Genomic DNA, 20,379 nt, shown 5'->3' with positions numbered 1-20,379 from the left:
ACGTATACGTAGAACCGTCTACTTCGGTTATGGATGTATCCTAGCACCACTTTGCTGTCTATATAATATGTGATGCTGTCGAACTTCAGATCAATCTCCTCTTCTATGAACTCTGCAATCTCAACTGCTGATACTGCTGCGCACAGTTCCAATCTGGGTATGGTGAGGTCTGGCTGGGGTGCCAACTTGGCCTTACCTAAGATGAAGCCGACTTTGCTTTGTCCATCTTGAGTGGTGACCTTCAGATAAGCCACACCTGCAATGGCCTTAGCGGATGCGTCTGCAAAGACACAAAGCTCTTTGAATTGGGCACTTGAGGGAGAGAAGGACGTATCGGAGCGAGGTATTCGGATCTCCTGTAAGTCTTGGAGTGAGTCTCTCCATCTGTCCCACTCTGCTTCCATCTCTTCAGGGAGGGGTGAATCCCACTCTTCAGCGCGTGTGGAGAGTTCCCTGAGGAGCAGCCTGCCTTGTATGGTGACAGGGGCTAAGAAGCCGAGAGGGTTGTATAGGCTGTTGACTGTAGAGAGCACTCCTCTACGTGTGAAGGGTTTCTTGTCATCTAAGACTTGGAACGTGAACGTGTCGGTTGCTATGTTCCAAGACACTCCTAGGCTACGCTGTAGGGGGAGGTCATCTCTGAAGAGGTCTAGATCCTTGATGTCCTTAGCATGATCTTCAGGGGGGAACGCCTCCATCACTGCTAGTCTGTTAGAGGCTATCTTATGCAGCCTGAGGTTGGATAGTGCAAGTAGTTCCTGGGCTCGTCCGAGGGTACTGATGGCCTCTGCTTCGGTCGGGAATGACTTCAGTACGTTGTCGACATAGAACTCTCGTTCGATGAACCCTCTCACATCGCTGCCAAAGTCGTCATCTTCTTCCTTGGCAGCCCTCCTCAGTCCGTACATGGCGACAGCAGGGGATGGGCTATTCCCGAAGACATGGACACGCATTCTGTAGTCCACAATGTCTCTGTTGGGGTCATTGTCGCGATACCACAGGAAGCGGAGGAAGTCTCTGTGGTCTTCTCTCACCACAAAGCAGTGAAACATGTGCTGGATATCGGCAGTGATGGCGACGGGCTCTTTCCTGAATTTCATGAGTGCCGCCAAGAGGCTGTTGTTGAGATCGGGCCCTGTGAGGAGTACGTCATTGAGAGAGACTCCCTGATATGGTGCACTGGAGTCAAACACCACGTGGATCTGTTCCGGCTTTTTGGGGTGATAGACTCCGAAGGAAGGGAGGTACCAACACTCTTGGCCTTCCTGGAGTGGAGGGGCTATCTCTGCATGATCGTTGATCAGCATTTTCTTGACAAACTCTAGGAAGTGTGCTTTCATCTTCAGCTTCTTCTCTAGCGTGTGACGGAGTGAGTTAAGACGATTATAGGCATACTCCCTGTTGTTTGGCAGCCGTCGTCTGGGGTTCTGGAAGGGTAAGGGAGCAACCCAGCTGTTAGAGCTGTCACGAGAGACCTCATTGTCCATAATCTGGAGGAATCTCATGTCGTCGATCGATGGAGCAAGTTTGTGGTCGTTGGCGGTGCGACAGAAGACTGACTGACCCGGGTTCTCTCCAGTGAGCATCATCTGTGTGCTGTCTGTGGAGATCAGCGCTGGGGGGTTCTGAGGCTGGGCCGTATGACTGAACTTCTCTGTCACTCGGATCTGCCTACTGCATGGGGTAAGGTAGCTTGGACGACCATTCTCCAAGATGGAAGTCTTGAGTGTGCTCACCTGAGATGGCTTGTGAGCGCCCTTGAGGCACATGTCTCCAACAACGACCCAGCCGAGGTCTAGCCTTTGGGCGATAGGGGCGTCACGTTGACCGTTGATCTGTTTCCTTATCTTATGTACCATCAGGATGTCCCTTCCCAACAACAGAAGTATGCCTGCATCTGGATCAAGAGGTGGGATCTCGTCTGCAATGCGTCTCAGATGACGGTGATAATGAGCTGCATTCAGAGTGGGAATCTCAGAACGGTTGTCGGGGACTTAATTACATTCGATGAGTGTAGGAAGGGGAAGGCTAATCTTCCCGTCGGCTGACTCAACAACATAACCGCAGGCCCTCCTGCCGGCTGTCTCTGAAAGTCCAGCACACGTCTTCAACGTGTAAGGCGACGGACTTCCTTTGACCTTGAAGATGTCGAAGAACTCGGATCTTGCTAGAGAACGATTGCTTTGTTCGTCTAGTATGGCATACATCTTTTCAGATTCCTGGCGACGTCCTACAGGGTACACGTTAACGAGGCATATCTTGGAGCATGCTCTTGCGTTCACTCCTTCTCCACACACCTCGGTGCACTTGGATGTAATCTCCGGACCAGCAGCTCCCTCTCTCTCCCCGCCGTGCTCTGAGGCGGGAGGAGGCGACTCTGACTTCCAAGGAGCTGGGCCTGGGTGGAGTGTTGAAATGTGCCGATCACTTTCACATTCTGTGCATTTTGCATCTACCTTGCAGTTCTTGGTGAGATGGTTCGTGGAAGAGCAACACTTGAAACATATATCTTTGAGATACTGTTTGCGATCTTCCAGGGACATATCTCTGAAGCCTCTGCACTTCTTTAATGGATGCGGCTTGTTGTGGATGGGGCATTGTTTGCTCATATCCTCAGATTTCTTCTGATCCTTCGTGTTCTCGGTTGAAGACTCTTGCATTTTGTGGACAGATATTGGTGTCTTTCCATGTCTGTTGAACTTGTCTCTTCTGGCAAGTGCTGTGTGGGAGGAGAAGAGGTTGAAGCTGGGGTCGTTCCTGTCTTTGGCTTCTTTACGGATGAATTCGGCAAACGCAGAGAATGGTGGGAAGGTAACGTTGTGCTTTAGCTTGAACTTTGACCCAAACGATATCCAATTCTCCTGCAGGTTAAATGGAAGCTTCTCAATGATGGGACTTACCCCTCTGGAAGTGTCTAAGTACGATAAGCCAGGTAGGTAGCCGTCCTGCTTTGCGGCTTCGAGTTCCGACAGCAGATCTCCAAGGTCGCGGAGCTTCTGCAGTTCCTTATTCGTCAACTTCAGAAAGTTCTCCAACCTGTCAAAGAGAGCCCTTTCAATGGCTTCAGGCGAGCCGTAGCTTTCTTCCAGCCTCGCCCAAGCCTTCTTCAACCCCGCTGGCAGCTGTCCCATATTGACCGCTTTTATCCTGTGTGCCTGTCCGGCGGACTCTGGGCCGAGCCATTTGATAAGGAGGCCGAGCTCTTCTCCTGCCGACAGGTCTAAGCCCGATATGGCATCGTGGAAGCAGGACTTCCAAGCCCGATAATTCTCTGGCCGGTCATCAAACGTGGTTAACCCTGTAGTCACCAGCTGGCTGCATGCAAGGTATTTGGCAAGGTCGTAGGTGCTGGTACCTGTGCCAGGGTTGCCTTGAGTAGGGGCTCTGTTGGGAGTCTCAAGGAAACGAAAGGGGGTTTGCTGCTGACTTTCTCTCTTCAGCGTTCTATTCCTCTGCACCGTGTCTTCCGTTTTGCTGGGGGAGATTCTGCGGCATGAGGCATGCTGTCTACTTTGACCTTGGTTGGCAACTTGGGGCATGATATATGAAGTGTTTGCATCTGTAGAGATGTGCGGGCCTTCATCCCTCTCTCTCGTAAACTGTATGTCGGCATGGTCGCTCACGTAATCTCTGGTGCGCTGTTGTCGACTCTGCCGCGGAACGGGAATTAAAGGTTTGTAAACAACCGCTACGAAAAACAATAAGAATAAAACCAGACGGACCACCCGGCATCGACCTCGGCACCGGAAACGAAAACGACAATGGCAAACCCAGCCCTGTCGACCCTGCAAAGTCCTCCTTACCAACATCTGGGGGCTTGTGCCAAAATTGGGAGAGCTGTCCCACAGACTAGTCAAGCAACAGCCTGACATAGTCATAATTACCGAATCATACCTTACAACCAATGTCCCAGACACCACCATCACCATCCCTGGGTATGTCCTGTCCCACCGGCAGGACAGACCCACCAGAGGTGGTGGCACCGTGGTATACAGTCGGGAGGGAGTAGCCCTGGGAGTCCTCAACATTGACTCAGGACCCCATGAGGTCTCATGGCATCAAGTCAAACATGGGCAAGGAAACCTCCTGCTAATTACCACCTACCGCCCTCCCTCAGCTGATGAATCAGTACTCCTTCATGTTGAACACCAATTGGAAGAAGCACTGAGAGTAGCAAGGGCACAAAATGTCCTCTGGGTGGGGGACTTCAATGTCCATTACCAAGAGTGGCTCGGTAGCACCACAACTGACCGAGTCCTAAAGGACATAGCTGCCAGACTGGGTCTGCGACAGGTGGTGAGGGAACCAACAAGAGGGAAAAACCTACTTGATCTCATCCTCACCAATCTACCTGTTGCAGATGCATCTGTCCATGACAGCATTGGTGGAAGTGACCACCGCACAGTCCTTGTGAAGACGAAGTCCCGTCTTCATGTTGAGGATACCCTCCACCGTGTTGTGTGGCACTACCGCCGTGCTAAATGGGACAGATTTCGAACAGATCTGGCAACTCAAAACTGGGCATCCATGAGGCGCTGTGGGCCATCAGCAGCAGCAGAATTGTATTCAACCACAATCTGTAACCTCATGGCCCGGCATATCCCTCACTCTACCATTACCGTCAAGCCGGGAGATCAACCCTGGTTTAACGAAGAGTGCAGGAGAGCATGCCGGGAACAGCACCAGGCATACCTAAAAATGAGGTGTCAACCTGGTGAGGCTACAACACAGCTTGTTCTACTTTTATTTCTATTTCTCTGTCGGCATGCGCCACTCTGGCTTGAGCTGCTTCTAGCTTAGCCCGTGCTTTAGCGATGGCTATGCTTACTCTAGAACCACCTGATGACCATGAACCAGCTTGCGATCTAGAACCAGCCGATGACCGTGAACCAGCTTGCGATCTGTAGTAACCGGAGCTTATAGACTGTCACATTCTACAGTTTTGTTTGACTGTTTGAGGTCTTCTACTCGCTGAGTAGCGTTTTCGGTATTATCTTCTGACATGTTGATGTGAGGTAAGTGTGGTGTACAAGGTGAAGACTTAAGCTGGCTCTGTCATGATGGCCTACTCTGAGTTCCTGCTGCTCCGCTCTTCACAGCTAGCCGTATTGCTATCTTTGCACTGTACTGGTCTCGCTAGACGTGCTCCTATCTAGTTATCCAGCAAGTTAAACACTTATTCAAATAATTCCTCGAGAAGCCGGTTTGCTGTTTTGAAGCTTTACTTGAACAAATTTGTGAAACTGTAAACAAAGACAAAGTATGTTTTGTACATAGAACTGAGTACTATACATTAGATATTACATAAGATATATACATATTTATAACAATAGAATAGACTAATTGTATAACTAACTAACATTTGAACTAGACTTCTGTAAATACCAACTACTAACCTTTTAGAAACAAAGTATTGTCAAATACATCACTGACAAAGTTGCTATCATGTTAACAAACAAAGATACTCACAGATATTGCGCCTGGCCTAACATATAAGATGAGATTACACAGGATTAAGATTCTCACATGGAATTCTCCATTACTCTGCCAGGCTCTTTCTGGGAAACTACTTCCGGGGTCAAACAGGAAGAAAGGTCAACTGACCTCTGCTGTATACTAACACTGCTAACACAATAACCACCACCAGAGGGTGCTATCTGCATGTGTAAGTCCAGAACATGCATCATTTTAAAACTGTCTCTGGTATGCCATTAACCAGACGACCTTCATCGTCCCTGGTCGACACGTGGATGCTTGTGTCCATTGTTCAGCCTCAGACACCTATTCATCCTCGTCTATTATGACCCATACCCATCCTTCCTTGAGGGGTAGCTTCCCGGTCATGTATTTCGTGACTAACTCATCCATCATCTTTGCCATTGTTTGTTCCGAGCAGGTCCCTGTTCGGGCGCCAAAATCTGTACGACATGTAAATTTTTATTCCAGTCTAACAGTACTTAGAGTTCGGACCTGTATTGGAACAGACAACTCGAGACAAAAATTTCAGGGTAAATATTCTTTACTTAAAATCAACAGCAGTTACAAGGAAGTACAAGCATACCTACGTACTAACACCAGCGAGTGATCAGTTGGGCGGCCCTCTCTTCTCCGTGCGACCGATCAAGCCGCCTGACTCACTGCTGCAGCCCCTAGTGCCTTTCGACTACACTTTTTATACCCCAAAACTTAGCAGACCGCCCAATGTGTACGTGTCCCAGACCACGTAAACAATGGCCAGTGGTTGTTTTTCTTTCATCTCTCCTTATCTGTTAGTCAGTGGGCCTCAAGGCCGGTTACGCCATTGTCTGAAGGAGTTCCTGTTAGCAATGGCTCGAAGGTTTGTTTTACAGAACTCTCAAGGCCCCACTTCCTTATCTGTGATTTTTTACAGAATTTGCCCAGTAACACGGCCCTCAGTCTCTCAAAGCATGCCGGTCCATTAAATTTGATCAACTTTGAGTTTAGTCAAGTTACTTTACAGCGATGATGTATTCTTATAGTAGATACTTATACACTGACTGATGTCTCTCAGTCCCTTTCCCTCAGGGAGATAGCTGTACACTGACTGGTGTCTCTCAGTCTCTTTCCCTCAGGGAGATATCTGTACACTGACTGGTGTCTCTCAGTCCTCTCTCTCTCAGGGAGATATCTGTACACTGACTGGTGTCTCTCAGTCCCTCTCCCTCAGGGAGATATCTGTACACTGACTGGTGTCTCTCAGTCCCTCTCCCTCGGAGATATCTGTACACTGACTGGTGTCTCTCAGTCCCCTCTCTCTCAGGGAGATATCTGTACACTGACGGTGTCTCTCAGTCTCCTCTCTCTCAGGGAGATACCTGTACACTGACTGGTGTCTCTCAGTCCCTCTCCCTCAGGGAGATATCTGTACACTGACTGGTGTCTCTCAGTCCGCTCTTCCTCAGGGAGATATCTGTACACTGACTGGTGTCTCTCAGTCCCCTCTCCCTCAGGGAGATATCTGTACACTGACTGGTGTCTCTCAGTCCCCTCTCCCTCAGGGAGATATCTGTACACTGACTGGTGTCTCTCAGTCCCTCTCTCTCAGGGAGATATCTGTACACTGACTGGTGTCTCTCAGTCCCCTCTCTCTCAGGGTAATACCTGTACACTGACTGGTGTCTCTCAGTCTCTCTCTCTCAGGGAGATATCTGTACACTGACTGGTGTCTCTCAGTCCCTCTCCCTCAGGGAGATATCTGTACACTGACTGGTGTCTCTCAGTCCCCTCTCCCTCAGGGAGATATCTGTACACTGACTGGTGTCTCTCAGTCCCTCTCTCTCAGGGAGATATCTGTACACTGACTGGTGTCTCTCAGTCCCCTCTCTCTCAGGGTAATACCTGTACACTGACTGGTGTCTCTCAGTCTCTCTCTCTCAGGGAGATATCTGTACACTGACTGGTGTCTCTCAGTCCCTCTCCCTCAGGGAGATATCTGTACACTGACTGGTGTCTCTCAGTCCCCTCTCTCTCAGGGTAATACCTGTACACTGACTGGTGTCTCTCAGTCTCTCTCTCTCAGGGAGATATCTGTACACTGACTGGTGTCTCTCAGTCCCTTTCTCCCTCAGGGAGATATCTATACACTGACTGGTGTCTCTCAGTCCCTTTCTCTCTCAGGGAGATATCTGTACACTGACTGGTGTCTCTCAGTTCCTCTCCCTCAGGGAGATATCTGTACACTGACTGGTGTCTCTCAGTCCCTCTCCCTCAGGGTGATATCTATACACTGACTGGTGTCTCTCAGTCTCTCTCTCTCAGGATGATATCTGTACACTGACTGGTGTCTCTCAGTCCCTCTCCCTCAGGGTGCTATCTGTATCCTGTCAAGTGTGTCCCGGTCCCTGGGGTTACAGATAGACAGTTATTTAAGAGTCTGGGGAGTTGGGGGTTCGGTTCCGCCGATTGATTGTGCCAGGGGTCGGGTCGCCGTGCGAGGCTGGCCCCGGGCATGGACCCGCTGGTGGACGGTGAGCGAGGAGGAGCAGACGAAGCTCTTGCCGCAGCGCGGGCAGGTGTACGGGCGCTCACCGCTGTGGCGGCGCCGGTGCACCGTCAAGTAGGAGGAGTGCGCGAAGGCCTTCCCGCACTCCCGGCAGCGGAACGGCCTCTCCCCGCTGTGCGTGCGCCCGTGCACCAGGAGCGCCGAGGAGTCGGCGAAGCTTTTGCCGCACTGCGGGCACCCGAAGGGCCGCAGCCCGGCGTGCCCCCGCTGGTGGTGGCGCAGCTGCGAGGGGCGGGCGTAGCACTTGGCGCAGAGTGGGCAGGCGAAGGGCCGGAGACCGGCATGCAGGCGCCCGTGCGCCGCCAGCGAGGAGGGGCAGCTGAAGATCTTCCCGCACTGCCCGCAGCCGTAGGGCTTTGCGCCCGTGTGGGTCCGCGCATGCACGGTCAGCGAGGAGGCCTGCGCGAAGCTTTTGCCGCACTGGCTGCACCGGTAGGGCCTCTCGCCAGTGTGCGTCCGGTGATGGTACAGGAGGTGCGAGGACTTGGTGAAGGCCTTCCCGCACTGGCCGCAAGGGAACGGCCGCTCCCCTGTGTGCGCCCGCTGGTGGTAGAGGAGCTGGGTGGAGGTGGCGAAGGCCTTCCCGCACTGGCCGCAGGGGAACGGCCGCTCCCCCGAGTGCGCCCGGCGGTGCGCAGTCAGCGAGGACGAGCGGGCGAAGCTCTTCCCGCACTGGGCGCAGGCGAACGGCCGCTCCCCCGAGTGGACCCGCAGGTGCGCCCGCAGGTGCCAGGGACGCGCGTAACTCTTGTCGCAGGCAAAGCACTTGAACGGGCGCGGGTCCGCGAGTGGGCGCACGGCGGCACGGGGCTGGACCAGTCCAGGCCGCTCCCCTCTCCGTCCCACCAGCGCGATTTTCTCCTCGTGTCCGTCAATCTCCTCTCGGTGTCCCACAATCTCTTCTCCGCGTCCCCCGATCTCTTCTCCGCATCCCGCAATTGCGATGATCTCTCTGCGTCCAGCGATCTCAACGTGTCCCACGATTGAGATCTCCTCTCCGCGTCCAGCAATTGCGATGATCTCTCTGCATCCAGCGATCTCCTCTCCGTGTCCTCCGATCGCAATCTCCTCTCTGCGTCCAGCGAGCTCCTCTCCACGTCCAGTGATCTCCTCTCCGTGTCCTCCGATCGCAATCTCCTCTCTGCGTCCAGCGATCTCCTCTCCACGTCCAGTGATCTCCTCTCCCTGTCCTGCGATCGAGATCTCCTCTCTGCGTCCCGCAATCACCTCTCCGCATCCTGCAATCACACCACCGCATCCCGCAATCTCCTCTCCGTGTCCCGCGTCCTTCTCCCCTTGTTCCGCCATCGTGATCTCTTCTCCACGTCCCGCCATTGAGAGCTTCACTCCCTCCATCGCTGCCTCACTGATCAGAGACTCTGTAACAAACAGAACGTTGAGTGAGAAGCGGAATCTGCGCAGACAGTCCACTCAGCCCATCGAGCCACTGCAATCCCAAACTAGTCCAACCGTCTCACTCTCTCCCCATAGCACTGTATCAAACCCAAACTAATCCCACTGCCCCGCTCTCTTCCCATAGCCCTGTATCAATCCCAAACTAATCCCACTGCCCCGCTCTCTCCCCATAGCCCTGTATCAAACCCAAACTAATCCCACTGCCCCTCTCCCCCACAGCCTTGTATCAATACCAACCTAATCCCACTGCCCCGATCTCTCCCCATAGCCCTGTATCAATCCCAAACTAATCCCAGTGCCTCGCTCTCTCCCCATCACCCTGTATCAATCCCAAACTAATCCCATTACCCTGCTCGCTCCCAATAGCCCTGTATTGATCCCAAACCAATCCCACTGCCCTGCTCTCTCCCCACAGCCCTGTCTCAATCCCTAACTAATCCCACTGCCCCGCTCTCTTCCCATAGCGCTGTATCAATCCCAAACTGATCCCACTACCCCGATCTCTCCCCATAGCCCTGTATCAATCCCAAACTAATCCCACTGCCCCGATCTCTCCCCATAGCCCTGTATCAATCCCAAACTGATCCCATTGCCCCGCTCTCTCCCCATAGCCCTGAATCGATCCCAAACCAATCCCACTGCCCTGCTCTCACCCCATAGCCCTGTATCAATCCTGATTGCGGTAATTACAGAGGAGTCTCCCTGCTGTCTGCCACAGGGAAAGTCATCGCAAGAATCCTCCTCAGTCACCTTCTCCCAGTGGCTGAAGAGCTCCTCCCAGAGTCGCAATGTGGATTCCGCCCACTAAGGGGCACAATGGACATGATCTTCACCGCATGTCAATTACAAGAGAAATGCAGGGAACAGCACCAACCACTGTACATGGCCTTCTTTGATCTCACAAAGCCCTTCGACACTGTCAACCGTGAGGGATTATGGAGTGTCCTCCTCAAATTCGGCTGCCCTCAAAAGTTTGTCACTATCTCCGCCTGCTTCACGACGACATGCAAGCCATGATCCTGACCAACGGTTCCACCGCAGACCCAATTTACGTACGAACCATGGTCAAGCAAGGCTGTGTCATCGCACTAACGCTCTTCTTGATCTTCCTTGCTGCAATGCTCCATCTCACCCTCAGTAAGCTCCCCACTGGAGTGGAGCTAATTTACAGAACAAACGGGAAACTGTTCAACCTCCGTTGCCTTCAGTCCAGATCCAAGGTCATCCCATCCTCTGTCGTCGAATTACAGTATGCAGACGATGCTTGCGTCTGCGCTCACTCGGAGGTCGAACTCCAAACCATTGTCAACACCTTCACCGAAGCGTACGAGAGCATGGGCCTTACACTAAACATCCATAAGACAAAGGTCCTCTACCAACCTGCCCCCGCCACACAGTGCTGCCCCCTGATTATCAAAATCCACAACGAGGCCTTGGACAACGTGGACCACTTTCCATACCTTGGGAGCCTACTGTCAACAAGGGCAGGCGTCGACGACGAAGTCCAACACCGCCTTCAGTGTGCCAGTGCAGCCTTCGGTCACCTGAGGAAGAGAGTGTTTGAAGACCAGGACCTCAAACCCAGCACCAAGCTTATGGTCTACAGAGCAGCAGTGATACCTGCCCTCCTGTATGCTTCAGAGACATGGACCATGTACAGCAGGCACCTCAAAGCACCGGAGAGGTACCACCAACGCTGCCTCCGCAAGATCCTGCAAATCCATTGGCAGGATAGGCGCACCAACGTCAGTGTTCTTGCTCAGACCAACATCCCCAGCATCGAAGCTCTGACCACGCTCGATCAGCTCCGATGGACGGGTCACATCGTCCGCATGGCCGATACGAGACTCCCAAAACAAGCGCTCTACTCGGAGCTCCGGCACGGCAAGAGAGCCCCAGGTGGGCAGAGGAAACGCTTCAAGGATACCCTCAAAGCCTCCTTGAAAAGTGTAACATCCCCACCGACACCTGGGAATCCCTGGCCCGAGACCGCACAAAGTGGAGGAGAAGCATCCAGGAAAGCGCCGAACACCTCGAGTCTCTTCACCGGGAGCAAGCGGAAGCCAAGCGCAAGCAGCGCAAGGAGCGCACGTCATCCCAAGCACCCCACCCACCCGCCCCTTCAACCACCATCTGCCCCACCTGCGATAGAGACTGTAGGTCCCGCATTGGACTAATCAGTCACCTGCGAACTCATTTTTAATGTGGAAGCAAGTCATCCTCGGGTCCGAGGGACTGCCTAAGAAGAAGTATCAATCCCAAACTGATCCCACTACCCTGCTCTCTCCCCATAGCCCTGTATCAATGCCAAACTAATCCCACTGCCCAGCTCTCTCCCCATAGCCCTATATCAATCCCAAGCTAATCCCACTGCCCTGCTCTCTCTCCATAGCCCGGTATCAATCCCAAACTAACCCCAAAGTCCCCGCTCTCTTCCCATAGCCCTGCATCAATCCCAAACCAATCCCACTGCCCCACTCTCTTCCCATAGACCTGCATCAATCCCAAACTAAGCCCACTGCCCCGCTCTCTCTTCATAGCCCTGTATCAATCCCAAATTAATCCCACTGCCCCGCTCTCTCCAAATAGCTCTTTATCAATCGCAAACTAATCCCACTGCCCCATGCTCTCCCCAATTGCCCTGTATCAGTCCTAAAGTAATCCCACTGCCCTACTCTCTCCCCATAGCCCTGTATCAATCCCAAACTGATTGTATTGCCCCGCTCTCTCCCCATAGCCCTGAATCGATCCCAAACCAATCCCACTGCCCTGCTCTCTCCCCATAGCCCTGTATCAATCTCAAACTAATCCCACTGCCCCGCTCTCGCCCCATAGCCCTGTATCAAACCCAAACTAATCCCACTGCCCAGCTCTCTCCCCATAGCCCTGTATCAATCCCAAACTAATCCCACTGCCCCGCTCTCTCCCCATAGCCCTGTATCAATCCCAAACTAATTCCACTGCCCCGCTCTCTCCCCACAGCCCTGTATCAATCCCAAGCTAATCCCACTGCCCTGCTCTCTCTCCATAGCCCTGTATCAATCCCAAATGAATCCCAAGGCCCCCGCTCTCTTCCCATAGCCCTGTATCAATCCCCAAACCAATCCCACTGCCTGCTCTCTCCCCATAGCCCTGTATCAATCCCAAATTAATCCCACTGCCCCGCTCTCTCCACATAGTCCTGTATCAATCCCAAACTTATCCCACTACCCCGTGCTCTCCCCAATTCCCTGTATCAATCCTAAAGTAATCCCACTGCCCCGCTCTCTCCCCATAGCCATGTATCATTCCCAAACTAATCCCACTGCCCTGCTCTCTCCCCATAGCCATGTATCATTCCCAAACTAATCCCACTGCCCTGCTCTCTCCCCATAGCCATGTATCATTCCCAAACTAATCCCACTGCCCTGCTCTCTCCCCACATCCCTGTATCAATCCCAAGCTAATCCCACTGCCCCGCTCTCCCCATAACCCTGTATCAATCCCAAACTAATCCCACTGCCCCCTCTCTCCCCATAGCCCTGTATCAATCCCAAACTGATCTCTCTCTCTCTTTTGTGTATGTCTCTCAGTCTCTTTCTGTCTCTCCCTCCTTCTATCTCTATTTCATTCCTCTCTTTCTTTCTCTCTCTCACTTACTCTCCCTCTCTCGCTGCCTACTTCCCTCTGTCTCGTCAATCTCTCTCTCTGTCTGTCTCTCATTGTCTGTCTCTCCCCCCAGTCTCTTTGCTCGTTGCATTACCTGGACTCTGGTTTAGCGGCTCCGGTTGTTTTTGTGCCGCGGGTGCGGGGGCCGGGGCCCGGGGTCTGAGTCTGGGGCCGGGGCTGCAGCGGGGCCGGGCTCCGCTCCCTCCGCTTTGTCCTGTCGCCGCCCGGCGCTGATGCAGCGCTTTCCGTCGGGCAATGGACTGTGGGAGGTCGGGCGGACATAAACCCCCCTCCCAGAGAGAGTGTGAGAGAGAGAGTGAGTGTGTGAGAGAGTGAGAGAGGGAGAGAGAGGGAGGGAGAGAGAGAGAGAGTGTGAGAGAGAGAGAGGGAGAGTGTGTGTGAGAGAGAGAGAGTGTGTGAGAGAGGGAGAGAGGGAGAGTGTGTGTGAGAGAGAGAGTGTGTGAGAGAGAGAGAGAGAGAGAGGCATAACTGCGACAAGCAGACAAATACCAACGGAAAACAGCTACTACAGCTCTGTCGAAACCTGGGTCTGTACATTGTCAATGGTAGGTTCATAGGAGACCTCCTAGGAAGATCGACCTATTGCTCACCTCTTGGCTGCAGCACAGTAGACTACATGATTACAGATTTGGACCCATCCTCTTTCAGAGCATTCACAGTCAAACCACAAACAACACTGTCAGATCACAGTCAAATTACTATGTATCTCAAAAAGACAGAAACAAACAACATAGAAACACAACCCAGTAAACTGTACAACACCAAAAAATCGTACAGATGGGCCAAAAACGACACGGAAAAATACCAGAAAACAATTAGCAATGCATCAACTCAAGCTCTCTTGGACACCTTTCTGGATAACATATACACTCACAATAAAGAAGGCGTAAACCGGGCAGTTATTAACCTAAACAATATTTTTGATAATTTGGCAACAAGTGCAAACTTGAAAGCTCGCAAGAACAAACCCAAAACAAAAAACTATGAAAAATGGTTTGACCCAGATTGCCATAACATGAGGAAAAAACTTAGAAAAATATCAAACCAAAAACACAGACATCCAGAAAACGAGGAATTACGCCTTACTTATTGTCAGACACTAACACAATACAGAAACACACTCAGAACCAAAAAAGAGCAATATATTAAGAATACACTCAGCTCCATGGAGGAATCCATTGATTCCAATTGTTTCTGGGACAACTTGAATACACTACACAAAAAACAACACGACGCATTGGCCATTCAAAATGGGGACACATGGGTAAACCACTTTGAAAAATTATACCAGAAAAACACACTAAGACCAGAGCAACACCAAATATGCAAAAAACTGGAAAAGCTAGAAATGGCCATAAAAGATAACCAAAACCCGCTAGACTCCATAATAACAGAAAAAGAACTTTTTGAAAAACTCAAGGACCTGCGACCAGGAAAAGCTTGCGGGACAGACGGCATACTAAACGAGATGGTTAAACACACAGACGATAAAATGAAACTGGCTATCCTAAAACTCTTCAACTTGGTTCTGAGTGTCGGTTATTTCCCTGATATCTGGAACAAAGGACTCATAACGCCCATATACAAAAGTGGGGACAAAATCGACCCAAACAACTATCGAGGCATCTGTGTAAATAGTAACCTGGGGAAGGTATTCTGTAGCATCATAAACAAAAGACTTATAAACTTCCTTGAGGAGCACAATGTCTTGAGTAAAAGCCAAATTGGATTCCTGCCAAACTATAGAACATCAGATCATATCTTCACCCTACAGACCCTAATTGACAAACACGTTCACCGTAACAAAAGCAAAATCTACGCATGCTTTATAGATTTCCAGAAGGCTTTCGACTCCATCTGGCATGACGGTTTATTCCTGAAACTTATCGAAAGCGGGGTAGGAGGAAAAACATATGATGTAATTAAATCAATGTATACAAACAACAAATGTGCAGTTAAGATTGGAGACAAACAAACAAAATACTTCCCACAGAGGCGGGGGGTGACGCAGGGCTCGCCAATCTCACCGACACTCTTTAATATTTACATAAATGAATTGGCAAAACTACTTGAACAAACCACAGCACCCAGCCTCACCCTATATGAATCCAAGGTTAAATTCCTCCTCTATGCAGACGACCTGGTTCTGCTGTCACCAACTAAGAAGGGTCTACAGCAGAACCTGGACCTGCTGGAGTCGTACTGCCAGACTTGGGCCCTGACAATAAATCCCCAAAAAACCAAAGTCCTTGTGTTCCAGCAAAGATCCAAACATCAAGGACCCAAAATAAATTTCACACTAGGAACAACCAAAATTGAACAAACCACTAACTACACATACTTGGGCTTAAAAATCAGTTCTACGGGAAACTTCAAACTTGCTGTGAATGAACTGAAAGAGAAAGCAAGAAGGGCTTTCTATGCCATCAAAAAATCAATCCAAATAGAAATCCCAATTAGCATTTGGCTCAAAATTTTCAAATCAGTAATTGAACCAATTGCACTCTATGGCAGTGAGGTATGGGGACCGCTAACACAACAAGAATTTGCAAAATGGGACAAACACCCAATTGAGATCCTACATGCAGAATTCTGTAAAAGTATCCTCCGGACTCAAAGGAAAACAGTAAACAATGCATGCAGGGCGGAACTAGGCCAATATCCATTAATAATCACTATCCAAAAAAGAGCCACCAAATTTTGGAATCACCTACAAATGAGCAACCCCCAATGCTATCACTACGACGCCCTGAAATGCCAAGAGCTGACCATAAAGAAGAATACCCTCAGTCAACTAGTCCTGGGACTCAGTGAAGTAACTACTAACAATACTAACAATAACCAGCCCCAGGACAGTGACAGGGTAACACAAAGAATTCGACCCAACACAATCGTCGCTAAGCAAAAGGAAAAATATCTGACATATTGGGCAGAAACAACAAAAACCCAAAGCAAACTCAATTGCTACTTGGCCCTAAACAGACAATACAACATAGCTGATTACCTGACCATGGTAAAGGATAACAAACTGAGAAGAACCTTGACAAGGTACAGACTTAGCGAACATAGCCTAGCGATCGAAAAAGGCAGACACAGGCAGACCAGGCTGCCAAGAGAAGACAGGATATGCTCTCACTGCAGTCAGGGAGTAGTGGAGACAGAGATGCACTTCCTCACAGCCTGTGGAAAATATCAGGGCATCAGGGAGAATTTCTACCAAAAATTCTCACAAATATGCCCTGAATTCAGAAATCTGAATGACAACCAAAAACTCCCATACCTACTGGGGGAGGAGAGAAGCTGTGTAACACTGGTGGCACACTATGTTACAGCTTGCCATGAACAGAGGGACAACCAGTAAACTAAGAAAAGAGTATATATAAATAATGCGATTGTATATTTATACACTCAGGGATATACCTGTTTATACACTGTATGAATAGAACTGCGTTTATGTGTTCAACCATAAATGTATTATGATGCTTTGGCAACATAAGATGTACCTTATCATGCCAATAAAGCGATTTGAATTTGAATTTGAGTGTGTGAGAGAGTGAGAGAGAGAGAGAGAGAGTGTGTGTGAGAGAGAGAGAGAGAGAGTGTGTGAGAGAGAGAGTGTGTGAGAGAGTGAGAGAGAGAGGGAGAGTGTGTGTGAGAGAGTGTGTGAGAGAGAGAGAGTGTGTGAGAGAGAGAGTGTGTGAGAGAGAGAGTGTGTGAGAGAGTGAGAGAGAGAGAGAGGGAGAGTGTGTGTGAGAGAGAGTGTGTGAGAGAGTGAGAGAGAGAGAGTGTGAGAGAGTGAGAGAGAGAGTGTGTGTGAGAGAGTGAGAGAGAGAGAGAGGGAGAGTGTGTGTGAGAGTGAGAGAGAGAGAGAGAGAGAGTGTGAGAGAGTGAGAGAGAGAGAGAGGGAGAGTGTGTGTGAGAGAGAGAGAGAGAGTGTGTGAGAGAGAGAGAGAGAGTGTGTGTGAGAGAGAGAGAGAGAGTGTGTGAGAGAGAGAGAGTGTGTGTGAGAGAGAGTGTGTGTGAGAGAGAGTGTGTGAGAGAGAGAGAGAGAGAGTGTGAGAGAGAGAGTGTGTGAGAGAGAGAGAGAGAGAGTGTGTGTGTGAGAGAGAGAGAATGTGAGAGAGAGAGAGAGTGTGAGAGGGGGAGAGAGAGAGTGAGTGAGAGAGAGAGAGAGAGTGTGTGAGAGAGAGAGAGAGAGTGAGTGAGAGGGGGAGAGAGAGTCAAAATTGTTTGACACCTACAGAATGTTGGAAAACTGTACTTTTTGTTATGTAAGCTTTGGCAATATGGTTCCCTGTAAACTTTCATGCCAATAAAGCATTTGAATTGAATTGAATTGAATTGAGAGAGAGAGGGAGAGAGAGTGAGAGTGAGAGAGGGAGAGAGAGGGAGTGTGTGAGAGAGGGAGAGAGAGAGAGAGAGAGTGTGTGTGAGAGGGAGAGAGAGGGAGAGAGAGAGAGAGTGTGTGTGAGAGGGAGAGAGAGAGAGAGAGAGAGTGTGTGAGAGGGAGAGAGAGAGAGAGTGTGAGAGGGAGAGAGAGGGAGAGTGTGTGTGAGGGAGAGAGAGAGAGTGTGTGAGGGAGGGAGAGAGAGAGCGTGTGTGTGAGAGAGGGAGAGAGAGTGAGAGAGAGAGAGGGAGAGAGAGAGTGAGAGAGGGAGAGTGAGTGAGAGTGTGTGAGAGAGAGAGAGTGTGAGAGAGAGTGTGTGAGAGAGAGAGTGTGTGAGAGAGTGTGTGTGTGAGAGAGAGAGTGTGAGAGAGAGAGAGAGAGAGTGTGTGTGTGAGAGAGAGAGAGTGTGTGTACCCACTGATGTACAAAGACTGTTTAAATTAATATTGTTTAAAGTAATATTGTATGTACCCAACGAAGGTCAGAATTGTTTGACGCCTACAGAATGTTGGAAAACTGTACTTTTTGTTATGTAAGCTTTGGCAATATGGTTCCCTGTAAACTTTCATGCCAATAAAGCATTTGAATTGAATTGAATTGAATTGTGTGTGTGTGAGAGAGAGAGAGTGTGTGTGAGAGAGAGAGAGTGTGTGTGAGTGAGAAAAAGAGAGAGAGTGTGTGTGAGCAAAGGCGGATGAGAGAGAAGCCAGAAACTCTTTTTGCTGACTCGTACAAAAATGGGGATAGGAGTAACCTTATTTTTTACTCAGGTCAGTCTGATGCTTGGCGCAAAGCAATCACCACACACTATCCCCGTGTTAAGCAGGAAGAAACCAAAAATGGGTGCAAATTGAAAATAAGGAAATCAGAGGACCCTGATAGTGAAATGACAACTGTCAACATGTACAAAAACGGGACAATAATGGTGCAAGGCAACCTCAAAGACTTTGAAACGGCCTTCCAGACACTGAGAGGACTAGTAGAGAAGAGAAGGACCAGCCCCAGTGTAACTACTGTAGTGTCCGCGTATCAATAACACACAGACTGCAGGAGAACGGTAATAAGAGGTGTTTACTGAACAGAGGGTATGCTGGAACTGAAAGTACAGAAGCCTGCTACGGCTTTATATACAGGTGTGGTCACTGCCGGTACTACAGTATAAAAGCAGTTCTCTCTTAAAGGTACATACACAACAATTCCTCCCCTTTTAGATAAACAGTACATAACATTCATTTAACAATTGAATAATAACTAATTACAATTACAATTTTCTTTGTACTATATACATCAGCTGAAAGTAATCATTTATAAATTCAGTCTTTGAGGAGGCTTCCTGATCCTGTCTGGATAGCGCCTTTCTCGAGTATCCTGTTCTTGCGGCGGAGTCGATTCTGGCTCATTGTCATTGGTTAGTTCGTCAGCTTCCAATACCACTGATTCTGAGGTAGATGCAACCTGTACTTCGGGTTCATCACCAGGTGCGCATGCTCGTGGTATGGGTTTGACTTGTTCCTGTGACTCTAGAATCTGGTCAGCATGGCGTCTCACGATGTTCTCTCCAACGTCCACTGTGTACATTAGTGGTCCCTGCCGTGTGCATATCGTTCCTGGCTGCCATTTTTCTGTTCGGTAGTCGCGGGCCAAGACTGGTTGCCCTATCTTGAAGCTCCTGGTTGGCTTTTCATTGATGTGCTGGAATTGCTTATTCTCAACATCTCGTCTTATGTTTGGTTTGAGCAAGTCCAGGCGACATCTTAACCCGCGGTTAAAGAACATCATGGCTGGAGCTTGGTTGGTGACTGCATGTGTCGCATTTTGGTAAGCAAACAAGAAATTATCCACCTTGTGTTGCAGTGGTATGTTGTCGTTATACATCGCCTGTGGTGTATGTAACCTGTTCCACCTTAAGAGAACTTAAGCCTGTTCCACCTTAAGAGATGTACTACTTTCTCTGGCTGCTGTATGCGTAGTACCGGTGGTGACCACCGGTATATAAGCACTGTGTAGTAAGATTGTATTTCATATAGTCCTGACCTCCAACCAGTAAAGGCCTGTTGAACTTTAATCTTGTAGTCTGTGTGTTATTAATTACAACTAGAACACACAGACTTTACAGTGGCGACGAGTCAGATTCTTACCCTGCGGCAGTTATATCCACGGCGGCTTCGTCCACAGAACGGACGTCGAAGAGAGGTTTCCACCCTCATCACCCTGCTGGAAGACACGTCGCGCGGCAGACATCGAGAAACCAGAGTGCAGAAGGCATCCTGAACTCGAAGCCTCCATCAGCGGCTGTCAGCTATCTTCTTTCTACCTCGGTAGTGGGTAAGCCGGGCAGCGACGCGACCAGAAAATCGGCCGCGTTGGCTGTACAGACGGGGAGGGAAGACGGAGGAATAAGGGCGGTGAGATCGATCGCGACCGGAGATAAGGGCCGGGCCGCATTCGGGCCGAAAGGCACAGCGCGGGGACATCGATCGCGGCTGGTGATAAGGGCCGGGCCGCATTCGGGCTAAAAAGGCGCAGCATCTGGGGGCAACTGAAGGCGCGAGAGCCGCGGTGAAGCGGAGACAGCGTCGGGGGAAGGGTGAAGACCGCCAAGCGCGGGAAAACCGCCATTTTGTAGGCGGAGGACGAAGACAAGAGCGCGGAAGCCGCCATCTTGGAGAAAAATAAAAAGAAATTAAATTGCAACGATGCCTAAACATGGGAACATTAATACCTTTGATAGCGACATCGAAGATTGGGCTATGTATGTAGAACGCATACAAAATTATTGTAAAGCAAATAAAATCCCAGATGCAGGGAAAGCACTAACATTATTAAACTTAATGGGTGCGAAGACATACGGGCAATTGAAACACCTTTTATCACCAGATGAACT

General features: G+C 50.0%; 1 protein-coding gene across 1 annotated transcript; it reads right to left on the bottom strand.

Moving 5' to 3' along the window:
* Positions 1-5,160: 5,160 nt before the first annotated feature.
* LOC147112152 (uncharacterized) lies at positions 5,161-15,147 on the bottom strand. The gene is made up of 2 exons (XM_085999749.1): positions 13,182-15,147; positions 5,161-9,402 (listed from the first exon to the last, which is right to left on the bottom strand). The coding sequence occupies exon 2, from the start codon at positions 9,377-9,379 to the stop codon at positions 7,883-7,885; it is 1,497 nt and encodes a 498-aa protein (XP_085855875.1). The 5' UTR covers positions 9,380-9,402; positions 13,182-15,147; the 3' UTR covers positions 5,161-7,882.
* Between the last annotated feature and the right edge of the window lie 5,232 nt (positions 15,148-20,379).

This window comes from Somniosus microcephalus, chromosome 10, assembly GCF_052327205.1.
Source record: "Somniosus microcephalus isolate GS21.2 chromosome 10, FLI_Smic_1.0, whole genome shotgun sequence".
Taxonomy (NCBI): Eukaryota; Metazoa; Chordata; class Chondrichthyes; order Squaliformes; family Somniosidae; genus Somniosus; species Somniosus microcephalus.
This window is presented reverse-complemented; position numbering and strand designations above follow the sequence as displayed.

Coding starts and splice junctions, on each gene's coding strand:
- LOC147112152 (XM_085999749.1), bottom strand. CDS start 9,379: ATGGAGGGAGTGAAGCTCTCAATGGCGGGACGTGGAGAAGAGATCACG.